The 13,479-nt window shown below is 35.1% G+C and overlaps 1 protein-coding gene across 1 annotated transcript in view; it reads right to left on the bottom strand.

Moving 5' to 3' along the window:
- AHR (aryl hydrocarbon receptor) overlaps window positions 1–13,479 on the bottom strand; it is a 46,592-nt gene that overhangs the window by 13,929 nt on the left and 19,184 nt on the right. The window contains exon 3 of the mRNA XM_032642894.1: window positions 5,279–5,382. Coding sequence (XP_032498785.1) covers window positions 5,279–5,382 — 104 coding nt within the window. The remainder of the gene's footprint in view (window positions 1–5,278; window positions 5,383–13,479) is intronic.

The raw sequence follows: 13,479 nt of genomic DNA, 5'->3' as shown, positions 1-13,479 counted from the left end.
CTTTTATGTGTTACTGATCACCAACTGTTGCATGCCTCTAACTCATGTGATCACAACTGGGATCTAAGATCCTTGACTTTAGATATTATGCCTTATAAAACCTGGCAATTTCCCCAGGATGAAACATGGCGATGGCACCCACCAAGAACTTAAATGTTTAATGATTAACACCCCCAAAATTGAGTATTCTTAAGTTTTAGCTGGCAGTAATAGTATATATCCATTACTGCATTTTTTTATCTTGCAGATGTCTTCCTTCTAGAAAATAGTATCCATTGATCATATGCATATTATTTTGTAGAATATGTTTTTCGAACAGTGGAACGAACTTAGTACTGTACAATAAGCTCATCAGTGCATGCCAGGTGACACAAAGATAATTTAGGGTATGACAGATAAACACTTTTAGACAAACGTTAACTGTCAGAAATAAAACAAAAAGCCTCTTAAAAGAATATATACATACCAATTCTATGGATATTAAATGATCTTAAATACCATGCGGAGCAAGGTTATTACTTGTACTGAATTATTATCTTAGTAAATTAAAAGAAGGAATTGATTTGGTAATTACATATTAATAAAAGAGATTATTATTCTTTGGTCTAAGTCACAACTACCTCTCTATCTGAAAATCATGTTGAGCTTCACTTACTATTTAATAAGAGAAATAAACTGCAATTAGCACTGTTATTTATCATTTCAACTGCTGTTATCTCAAAAATGAAGCTACGGGTTTTAATAAGCACAGCATTAAGTAGCAATGGATAGAACATATTTAAATATATGAAAATAAACAACTAAAGCAAATAACAGGTAGTGAAACGATACAAAAAGTTATTTTATTGTCTTATTTTTATTCTTCATAAAACAGTAACAAATTTAAGCTAATCAAGAAAATAAATATTTTAAACTTTCATTAAACATCTTGTAACATTTTCTTCACGTGCCTCCTTTGATAAAACCAAAGGAAAAGATTTCGTTTCAAAAGTTTCAAGCCAAATGGTATACTGCACCTCTGGAAACATCCTCTGCCTCTAAGTGGTAACTAGGTGATAACCGCACGTTGGCAATATAAAGTAAGATGCCATTATGGCAACTGTGTATAATGAAATATGCCATTTTCGCATGTCTACAGTGTGTTCATCTGCTTCATAAGAGATAAGAAGTATGGCCCTAAGCAAATTGTATAGTGTCTGATGCTTCCTACTAGAGAGGAAGCATCACATACTATACAAATGGCATCCAACAGAATTAATGACAAGACCACTTATTTTAAATACCTAAATATTTCCAATCTTCAGAAAATTAAAAAGGTAACACTAGTTTTGCAACAGTATATTTTTATTCTGGGTCCTTGACATAGGATATGTTTACAATTTGTCTAAACATTCTAGGGGAAAAATAAAAATCACGGGCCCAGATATCACTGATGAACATAGATGTGAAAATCCTCAACAAAATACTAAAAAACAGAATCCAACAGCACATTAAAAGGGTCATATACTATGATCAAGTGGGATTCATCCCAGGAATGCAAGGATTCTTCAGTATATGCAAATCAATGAATGTGATAAACCATATTAACAAACTGAAGGATAAAAACCATATGATCATCTCAATAGATGCAGAAAAAGCTTTCGACAAAATTCAACACCCATTTATGATAAAAACCCTCCAGAAAGTAGGCACAGAAGGAACTTACCTCAACATATTAAAGGCCATATATGACAAACCGACAGCCAACATCGTTCTCAATGCTGAAAAGCTGAAACCATTTCCACTAAGATCAGGAACAAGATAAGGTTGCCCACTCTCACCACTCTTATTCAACATAGTTTTGGAAGGTTTAGCCACAGAGATCAGACAAGAAAAAGAAATATAAAGGGAATCCCAATTGGAAAAGAAGAAGTAAAACTGTCACTGTTTGCAGGTGACATGATACTATACATAGAGAATCCTAATGATGCTACCAGATAACTGCTAGAGCTAATCAATGAATTTGGTAAAATAGCAGGATACAAAATAAATGCACAGAAATCTCTTGCATTCCTATACACTAATGCTGAAAAATCTGAAAGAGAAATTAAGGAAACACTCCCATTTACCACTGCAACAAAAAATAAAATACCTAGGAATAAACCTACCTAAGGAGACAAAGGACCTGTATGCAGAAAACTATAAGATACTGATGAAAGAAATTAAAAATGATACAAACAGATGGAGAGATATACCATGTGCTTGGATTGGAAGAATCAACATCGTGAAAATGACTATACTACCCAAAGCAATCTACAGAGTCAATGCAATTCCTATCAAACTACCAACGGCATTTTTCACAGAACTAGAACAAAAAATTTCACAATTTGTGTGGAAACACAAACGACCCCAAATAGCCAAAGCAATATTGAGAAAGAAAAATGGAGCTGGAGGAATCAGGCTCCCAGACTTCAGACTATATTACAAAGCTACAGTCATCAAGACAGTATGGTACTGGCACAAATATAGATCAATGGAAATATAGATCAATGGAACAGGATAGAAAGCCCAGAAATAAACCCACGCACATACGGTCACCTTATTTTTGATAAAGGCGGCAAGAATATACAATAGAGAAAAGACAGCCTCTTCAATAAGTGGTGCTGGGAAAACTGGACAGCTACATGTAAAAGGATGAAATTAGTACACTCCCTAACACCATGCACAAAAATAAACTCAAAATGGATTAAAGACCTAAATGTAGGCCAGAAACTATAAAACTCTTAGAGGAAAACATAGGCAGAACACTCTATGACATAAATCACAGCAAGATCCTTTTTGACCCACCTGCTAGAGAAATGGAAATAAAAAACAAAAATAAACAAATGGGACCTAATGAAACTTAAAGCTTTTGCACAGCAAAGGAAACCATAAACAAGACGAAAAGACACCCCTCAGAATGGGAGAAAATACTTGCAAACGAAGCAACTGACAAAGGATTAATCTCCAAAATTGACAAGCAGCTCATGCAGCTCAGTATCAAAAAAAACAAACAACCCAATCCAAAACTGGGCAGAAGACCTAAATAGACATTTCTCCAAAGAATATACACAGAATACCAACAAACACATGAAAGGATGCTCAACGTCACTAATCATTAGAGAAATGCAAATCAAAACTACAATGAGGTATCACCTCACACCAGTCAGAATGGCCATCATCAAAAAATCTACAAACAATAAAGGCTGGAGAGGGTGTGGAGAAAAGGGAACCCTTTTGCAGTGTTGGTGGGAATGTAAATTGATACAGCCACTATAGAGAACAGTATGGAGGTTCCTTAGAAAACTAAAAAGAGAACTACTATACGACCCAGCAGTCCCACTCCTGGCCATATACCCTGAGAAAACTATAATTCAAAAAGAATCATGTACCACAATGTTCATTGCAGCACTATTTTCAATAGCCAGGAGATGGAAGCAACCAAAGTGTCCATCAACAGATGAATGGATAAAGAACATGTGGCATATATATACAATGGAATATTACTCAGCCATAAAAAGAAATGAAATTGAGTTTTTTCCAGTGAGCTGGATGGACCTAGAGACTGTCATACAGAGTGAAGTAAGTCAGAAAGAGGAAAACAAATATCGTATGCTAACACATATATATATGGAATCTAAAAAGAAAAAAAATGGTTCTGAAGAACACAGGGGCAGGACAGGAATAAAGACACAGACGTAGAGAATGACTTGAGGACACAGGGAGGGGGAAGGGTAAGCTGGGATGAAGTGAGAGTGGCATGGACCTATATACACTACCAAATGTAAAATAGATAGCTAGTGGGAAGCAGCTGCATAGCACAGGGAGATCAGCTCGGTGCTTTGTGACCATCTAGAGTTGTGGAACAGGGAGGGAGATGCACGGAGGAGGAGATATGAGGATATATGTATACGTATAGCTGATTCACGTTGTTATACAGCGGAAACTAACACACCATTGTAAAGCAATTATACTCCAATAAAGATGTTAAAAAAAATAATCACTGGCCCATAATTTAAAGCAGTTTAAGAAGTGTTAAGCATGCCACAGTTGTCTATTTTCACTTGAGATAAAGAACTTCCTTATTACTTTACTACGTAAACTAAGATGCATGTTTAATCACATTCAGAAGCAATTATTAGAATGCTTCCTGTAACCTGAATAAGGGGTCTTTACATTTCAGCTAACATACATAAAAATCCTCAGCTAGAGGCAGGAGGAGGACGACTCACGGTTGAATATATTTAATTTTTTCTAACATAATGGAAGCAAAAGTTAATTTTCGGTATCAGGGATTTGAACACAATTACAAAATTATAATAAAATCTTATAAATTGTTAGGTTACACTTAAGCATTTACTGAATGAATGGAGTTACTGAAACTTATGGCTACTTTTTGTCACAATGGCAAATTAAGTTCTCCACTCAGTTCCCTGGGTAGAATTGAAAATTATTATGTAATAGTAATAGTACAGATTATAGCACACATCTTTTCTGTTTTGTTTTATTTTATTTAACTAGTTTCTTTTTTTTTTTTTTACCATTTTTTAATTGAAGTATAGTTAATTTACAGTGTTGAGTTAGTTTCAGGTGTACCGCAATGTGATGCAGTTATACATTTATATTCTTTATAGCACACATCTTCATTCTATCTTTCTTTAATAAGATAAATACCTGAGAATTTTAACTGAGAATCGAGCATTGTATCAGATCCAAAAGAAAGAAAAATTGGAAAAAATTTAAAGTACTTTTATAGACAAATCTACTAGAAACTCTCCAAGTTCTAGCACATGACAATAGGGCTGACGGTTGTTGAAAGAAATCTGTAGCAAGTTGATAAGTCACACACAGCTGCTAAAAGAAAATATAATTATAAGAACACATCGAAAAAAATAAAGTTCAGGTTAAGAACAATTTCAAACTATTTAACAAATAAAATTATTTTAATGGAGCTATATTCCTCAAAACGTATACGTAAATCCGATGTCTTAAATGAGAACCTTTAAAATAATCTAGGAGTTCTTGCTATTTACAAGAAATGCAACATGGAAAGTGATAACTAGACTTCTAATAAATATGCTTCATAAAATTCTATTTTTTCACGTACAATACTAACATTATACCGCTATTGTACTTCAGATGAAAGTGGTATGAAACGCTGGGTGAGTCCTAAATAAACTGGGGATAATTAAAAGGCTGTTAATTAATTCTCCATTTATAACTGTCCTAATGAAAACGAACTATATTTACTACAATTTACCTGCAGTAAGAATTCTCCTTCCTGCAAGTTCAGGCCTTCTCTGAATTTTGTTCTACAGTTGTCCTGGACTCCATTTCTGTCAGCTGGGGTGGACTTTAATGCAACTATGAAAAAAAGGGAAAAACAATGATATAGTATAGGTGGTTTTTAAAATAAGCAGTTTCAAAGAGCTATAATAAAAAACCTCTGTACACCAAACACAGAGATCATTTGAAAAATTGGTATCTACTGGTACTACGGTAACTAAGCGAACAATCCTTTGCCAATGGGTGGTTTCCAGTCAGCTGACAGATTCTGGTGGGGTTTTTTTTTGGCTGCATTGGGTCTTCATTGCTGCGAGGGCTTTCTCTAGTTGCGGCGAGCGGGGGCTACTCTTCGTTGGTGTGCGGGCTTCTCATTGCGGTGGTTTCTCTTGTTGCTAAGCACGGGATCTAAGCGCGGGCTTCAGCAGTTGTGGCTCGCAGGCTCTAGGGCGCAGGCTCAGTAATTGTGGCGCACAGGCTTAGTTGCTCCGCAGCATGTGGGATCTTCCCGGACCAGAGATGGAACCCATGTCCCCTGCGTTGGCAGGCAGATTCTTAACCACTGCTCCACCAGGGAAGTCCCTGACAGATTCTTAAAGATAATTTTTGATGAGTTCACTATATGATTTTTGGCATATTACTTAAGGAGTTTCAAAGAATTGCCACGACATTGCTATAAACCCTCCTTCAGTTCTTATCTATTTAGGAATAAGGTTCCTCACAACCTAACCTATAAAAAATATTTTTAGTATGTCTCTACATATTTATCTTAACATCTGTGAACTACTGGGTGGTGAGAAGAATCAACCAAATGCCTTATTAAGAAATATATGTCCACTGAGGTTAGGATCCTCTTGTCTAGTTTTAAGGTAAAACAACTGTTAGTAGTAGTATTAAGTTCATATTAAATTTATAGGTCAATTCATGGAGAATTAATGTCTTTATGATGTTGAATCAATCTGAGAACATGTATGTTTTCCCATTTGTTCAAGTCTGTATTTTTTGTCCCACTAGAATGTTTTGAAGTTTTCCACAAAAAAGTATTTTTATGTCTATTCCTAGGTACTACTACACCTTGTAATGTGGCTTCTCTTTCATTATCATCTTCTAGTTGCTTATGGATTGCATATGTGAACGGGAGTCTGACGATGCTTACTATAGAGGGTACCACGCAGTAATGCTGCATCTCCCCACCTTCCCATCTCTCTCCACATCGTGTGTGTGTGCGTGCATTTATAGTCTGGGAGGCAGCACAGCTGAATAGAAATAATAATTGCTACCATTTACTTATTTAGCATTTTTCCAAGCACTCTCAAATGTCTTCTCAGTTAAAACATGTGGATGGACATTGGTATCTGACAGAGCTGAGTTCAAATCTCAGCTCTGCCTTTTCCTAAATGCGTGAGCTTTCTGAGCCTGTCTCCTAATATGTAAGGTGGTAATTGAAAAAGCAAACAAAGAAACAAAAACACCCTGCAGGGCCGTTGTGAAGAATAATTAGAATATATGTGAAGTTCCTGACGTAGAGCAGCTCAATATTAGTTGGTAGCTTTAATTATTAGCAGTATTTCCCAAAGCTCATAGATTGCCCTGTTATAAAGTTTAAACTTTTAGACACACTATTACACCACCTTTCTATTTTTCTGATCTTTTTTTAACCTGTGATGTTTAAAATAAGAGAAACCAGTAAGCCAAACCAACTGTGGCGTTCCTTTGAAGATTTCTTATTTCATTGGATTTTTAAGCGTTAAGGATAATCTGGCTCAGTGATAAGCTGGAGATATGTTAATAACCAGATTTTTCTCTCAGTTTGAGCAAAGCATCACATATAAAACATTTTCATGTGTGAAGCATATTTTCTGGTAAACCAGCAACGCATGTGTCACACTGGACTCTTATGCCAAGTCCTTGCCTTTGCAGAACTTGAAGTATATCTCTTTGAAAGAAGAAGCCAAAAACGTGGCCTCTGAATATAACAATTCCAAAAGGCCACAGAACAGATTTCTTTAGGCCAAAATATAGTTTGAGGTAAATTAACTGATCTAACAGTTAACCAAGACCAAAGGAAAGGCCTAGTCTTTTCTCGTTGAAAGGTAAAGGACAGATTTGTTGTTCCTTGCTTTCCAGTGGCCACATTTGCTTGAACGCATTAAAACCTCACAATGTAAGGGTTAACTACACTCTCCTACTTTCCCAAAAGTTCCAGTACGAGGCACAATTTAAGAGTTATACCAAATATCAATAAGATTTGCTATTAGAAAGAAAACAACAATACCCAAACCCTGACATTATGAAAGAAGCAAAGTCATCCTAAAAATGGATAGATATTAATTGTGTCAAATTTACAATGTCTAAATTTTCTTATTAGGAATCTTTTAAAGTTAACTTTTAATCAGTGGAATGATGTCAGTTCCCACTACAGTTATTGGACCACTGAGAAGCTGAATAAGAAATGAAAGAGGCCATTCATCTCAGTAACTTACAATTTGTTTCTGGTCTTGTATTGGGGATATTAGCCAATGTAATTAGACATTAGACAGACTCTGCCTTTAAGTAGGGCATGTAAGCTATGGAAATGAAGAACTAGAAAAGAATGTCAAAAATACTGGTAAAGAATGTCAAAAATATTAAGTACCAGGATGGAATTTAATTAAAGTATTAGAGGAACTTGAAAAAGAATAAATTCTTTCTAAACAACAATGCTTACAATTCTAAATGCTAGAGGGACAATGTTTAATACGTATGTATAACTACTGCTTAAGTAGGAAAAGTGGTAAATGCATTTGGGGGAAGGACCACTGGAGGGTTCTTCCAAAAACAAGCAAACAAGTATTTCTGTTGCTCTCTTGTTTAAGGCTAATAATTAATCAGTTAAGAATTCAAGTAAATATTGTGCAAAGAGGAGTCGAGGAAGGGTGCACTCCCTTCCCATTCTCATCTAAAAAATACTACTATGACTTTTTAGAAAACTTATTTTATGTCCTAGCCACCTGACCCAAACTATGTAATTTTTGCCTTTCCATGAAGTTTGTCCTCTACTTCTTGATCTCATACCTACCACCTCTCCCTTCTTAAAGTTACTGGAAGATGTATTAATTAATACTACTCACTTTCACATATACATTTCTTGCCCTGATCAGAAAGCAATAAAAGAGTAAGAAGATGATGTGGGGATACGACTTCCTACCATCTGAGTGGCCTTAAATAATTTCCTTCATAATAATATGTGATACTTAGAGCCCACACTGTATGCCAGGCAGTCTCCATGTATTACGTCTTGCTTATTTAATCTTCATAAGAGTTCTATGGAACTGGCCTTACTGTCCTTTCAGTAGATTAGGAAACTGAGACTTAAGGAGGTTAGGAAACTTTCCCAAGGTTCTAGCTTTAAGTGGTAGAGCCTAGATAAGAACCCAGGTAGCCTAATCCTAATTGCATGAGCTATTATTAATCACCTACCAGACTTCTCTACCATGCTAACCACCTTTGACCTTTAGTTTCCTCATCTTTAAATTAGGACAGTGATACCTCTGGAGACAAATTCTTGTGAGAGCTAAAATAACATGTAGAGTACCTGGGTTAATGCCTGAATCTATAACTGACAGTCAAGGATGGAGAAAATGGGCTATATGCTGAGTTTACACACCCTCAAACCATTATGGAAGCTGACACTAAAAGTTGCAAACTAGGGATAATTGAGTGTTTTCTCATCTCTAAACAGGGAGCATTAATGAGTGTCTAACAGGACTGCTATGATGACTGTGCAACAGTAATCTGAAGGTACTTCAAACTTGTAAATTGTTATAAAAATTACATGCATCATCAGATACAGAAGACACTTTGATCATTACACCCCTGGAATTAAATACATGGCAGTTCACAGAAACAAAATATAATATCTGAAAGTAAGTCATAAGCCAGTTCTGCTACTCGGGAAACACTGGCCGTACTGAAGAGACATTTGTTAAAATCCTCCCCACATGTGCAAAGTGTAAGGCTTACACCTTCCAAAGTGTAAGGCTCTGACTTTCAGCATTCAGCGGAATATGAAGATAATAAACTGTCAAAATATTTCCACTCTTTGTTCTTTGAGAGATCAATGATGCAATTAAACAAGAATTTAATTGATAATGGAATTTAGAGTGTAAATATATCACAGCATTATCAGATTGTAATATTATCCATATAATTATTACCAACTGATTCAAGTCTTTTTCCCATATTCAAGTCTTATTCCCACATGCATGTAATCATATCCATGTTTCCTAATATGGCACTTTCCTTCCTTATACATCTAAGCTCAGATTTCCATTTCTCCCTACAAGCCAAATATTTCCTCTTCAAAAAACATGCTCTGAATTTCTCAAGAGAGAAATTCACGGGGAACAAATATTGGCATGTGGTAAACTATACTTTGTATTTTGTTACTGTAGTTGGCATTTAAACAGAAAGATGACATGGTAAATGTCTTGCCAGGAAAAAGCATAAGCCTTTTTAATCTCTAATTGTTGACATAAATTCAATTTATTTTACAATAATGTTTCTCATCCCCCTTTATTACTTCTGGTAGGAAAAGTTAAATTCCATTCCCACATTCATATAAGCATAAAAGAGAGCAAAGCTATCACCTATTATGAAATTCAACCAACTACATCTATAAATTAGAAAGGGTTAAGTAATGTAGTATTTCTTGAATATAAGGAAAACATCCCCAGTCTAGTACGGATGGGTATTTACAAATAATTTCCGATCATATATAAGTGTACCTAAAGTGAGTTCCTTCTAGATCCTTTGAGGTAATAGATATTTCACTTCAGTAACATCAAGTTTGTTTGTTTGTTTGTTTGTTTGGTAAGTGAAGCATTGTCCTTTTGAGGGAAAGAAGGAAGAAACTGAAAATTTTCTTTAAAAACTATGTTATGTTCTAAGTTTTCAGGAGACAAAGATTAGGTGTACACAGTTCAGTGCTTTCTGATGATGTTCACAGATTTTTTTCTGCCTAGAAGTATCTACTCACCAAGGCAGAAAAAAAGTAAATTCAGGTTTTAAAAAGGCACATGTTAGTTTATATCTTTATGAATGAATGTAGATTGCGTAACTGGCGGTTACTGTCTTTTCAGCAAATCTAAAGAAACACATCATTCTAAAGCTGCAAAAATCCTTAAAAGTTAGATCTATTCTCACTCTCGATTAAGTGGAAACTAACTTCCAAAGATGTTACTCAACATTTTTCCAGTTTTACGTTTAGTTACATGCGATTCTGTAACGATATGTTAGGTCTCTGAATTAATGAAACCAACTAGAGCAATTAATTTACCTTTTCAGTGGGGAATGAGTTGCATTTAGCTTTCCACATAAACAAGAGTGGAATTAAAACTGCATTCTAAGTAGGAAAACTTAATCAGCCAGAGCAGTGATTCTCAAACTTTCATAGGCATTAGAATCATCTGGAAGGCTACTGAAACACATTGCTGGACTCCACCCTCTAGAATTTCTGACTCAGTAGGTCTAGGATGGGGCCCCACAGTCTGCATTACTAACAAGTTCCCAAGTGATGCTGAGGGGCAGGTATCACATTTTGAGAACTAGTGACTTAGAAAATCAGGATTTAGGAAATAACTCACACATGTTCTGGATCTCATTCCTTCATACTTTCTAAAATTATCTTTCCTTTGCTTAAAGAGTTCATTATTAGTATGTCTTCAGGAGGTAATTCTAATCCCAATTTTATAAAGATGAAAGTAGAACCACATAATTTACTACTGAAACACAGGGCAACAACAAATAATTCTGTATGTACAGTTGACTTGTGAAAAACATGGGGTTTGAACTGGGCAGGTCCACTTACATGTGGGTTCTTTCCAGTAAATAGTACAGCACTACATGATCGTGATTGGTTGAATCCACGGATGCAGAACTTTGGAGATGGAGGAACCATAGATATGGAAAGCCGACTGTAAAGTTATATGCCAATTTTCGACTAACCCTTGTGTTGTTCAAGGGTCAACTGTATACAATTTAAATTTTATAACTGTGGTTCACAAAGATCTTACTTTTTAGGATAAACCCACTACACACTTAAAACATCAGGCAGGCAAGCATTCTTACTGTCCATGCTGAGAAGATGAAGACTGTGGAACAGTGACGACAAAGGTCTAATCTAAAGCCACAGGGTTAGTAACCGAACGACCCCCATGTCCCCTGCCTGCTGGTGCGCCCCTTACAATGACAAAGTCTCCCTCTACTGGGCCAGGACAAAGAGAGGGAAGCTGCCTCTGTAACACAGAGACTAGACACTTGAAACTAGACACTATCAAAAATGCAGGAGGCAACAGAATATTCTGTAAAACTGACCATGAAGGCACTCCCACATCATGTGGCAAATTTAAGGCTAGAAGAATTCGATACAGACAATTCTAGGTTCATTAAGTTGATCCAATTTGACTGTCTCAACCTCCCACTGCTGACACCTGAATGGCTTTATGTCTTCTATGGACAACCAAGAATCAGAAATTACCTCCTCTAGTATTATTATTTTTCTGCAGACTTTAATTTCACTTTAGTTTACACTTTCACGTGCAATTCTCTCTTTGCCCCTTTAAGAACTTGACAAATGAAGTCATCTTTGAGCAAACTCATTATCACCATAGCACAGTTTCGTATTCCACACCCAGAGATGTGCTTTCCTCTATCTCTGCCCATCCTTAAAGCATTTCATCTTTGGTATTTTCCCTCTTATTCTATATGCTTTCCCCAGGAATACTTTATTCACTTTCATAGTTTAAAATACTATTCCAATGACATTATGATGACTCCAAAATCGAAATCTCCAGCTACAAACAAATAAATGAATTTGAGCTACTGATTAAAAATGATTGATTAAAAAGTCAAAAAGCTGTAAGAGCAGGATTAAAAAATAACACATAAATTACTAAATAAAAATGATTAGTGGTAATATAAATGTGTTTTATTACAGACCCTCAAGTGATTAATTTTATATTACATGTGAAAATAGTTTCTAAAACACTATAACATGGCAAATGTATATTTCCATTAACCAGATCAGCAAAGACTCACAAAAAGTCAAACAATTTAACTAGAGACATTTAAAATCTGTCCTGGGGAAAAAAAAAAAAGAGAGAAAACTGCTGAAAGTTGGCTGGCTTTAATATTCCCCCAATGGTAATCTCTGTTTAAAAAAGAAAGCTAAGCTCATAAATTTATGACCAACTGGAACTGTTCATGGCCAAGCAATTAAGGATCAAGGATCCTAGAGTCATATAACACTAGGAAATGATCAAAGAGAAAACCTATTAAAGCAGTAAATGTAAAAGAGACAAGGGAGAAGCAAAATATATAATAAAGGATATAATGAGCGTAGGTTCAGTTTGAAACTGTTATATATTTGTCACTGTTTTTAAAAAAATACTTGTCAAAGCAAAGGAAAACACTCAGAGATAAAAGTATCCTATGTAAAATATCATAAAATTATTTTTTCACTTTACTTATTCATAGAATTTGACTCTTCTGCTGTAAGTTCGGATATCTGAGGAAAAGAGATTAAATTCCTGATCCAAAGAGGCCATATTATTAACTATAAAAGCCAGGATCTGAATACCACAATACCCTGACTCAATAAGAATGTCCTACCATTCTTTTCATCCATCCATGTTTCAATCTGCATGGATTTGATTATATTAAGTCCATAAATTAAAATTTAAAAGAATCTCTAAATCTTAACAGTTTTAGTTACGGAAGGTATCATGAATGTTAGGAGAGTTTCATGTTTTCAAATGTAAATTCTGGAAAAAAACACATAGCTAAATTACCATCTAAAATGGATAACACCATGGGTTAATGACACTCAACACTATTTGATGATTTCAAATGTGCTGATCTTTTAGGCAAACAAACCTACTTTGGACATTTCTAGGATTCAGAAATCACAACTGCTGCGATACTGCAAGTTTTGTAAATTACTTGACACATAGTAATTAAAAAAACAAAAGAAGCAGATAAAATTAGTACCCCAACCGTGAATGTAAAAAAAAGTGCACATACAAACGCCTTAAACTTTATAAAACATCAACCCTTAAAAAGGCTTTTTATTTAATTCATTTTTACTGCTTGTTCAAGCTCATTCTTCTTATATATACATGCATATATATTTGTTTTTCA

The sequence above is a fragment of the Phocoena sinus genome, chromosome 9 (genome assembly GCF_008692025.1).
Source record: "Phocoena sinus isolate mPhoSin1 chromosome 9, mPhoSin1.pri, whole genome shotgun sequence".
Taxonomy (NCBI): Eukaryota; Metazoa; Chordata; class Mammalia; order Artiodactyla; family Phocoenidae; genus Phocoena; species Phocoena sinus.
The sequence above is the reverse complement of the archived record's forward strand: the minus strand, read 5'-3'. Positions and strand labels throughout refer to the sequence as shown.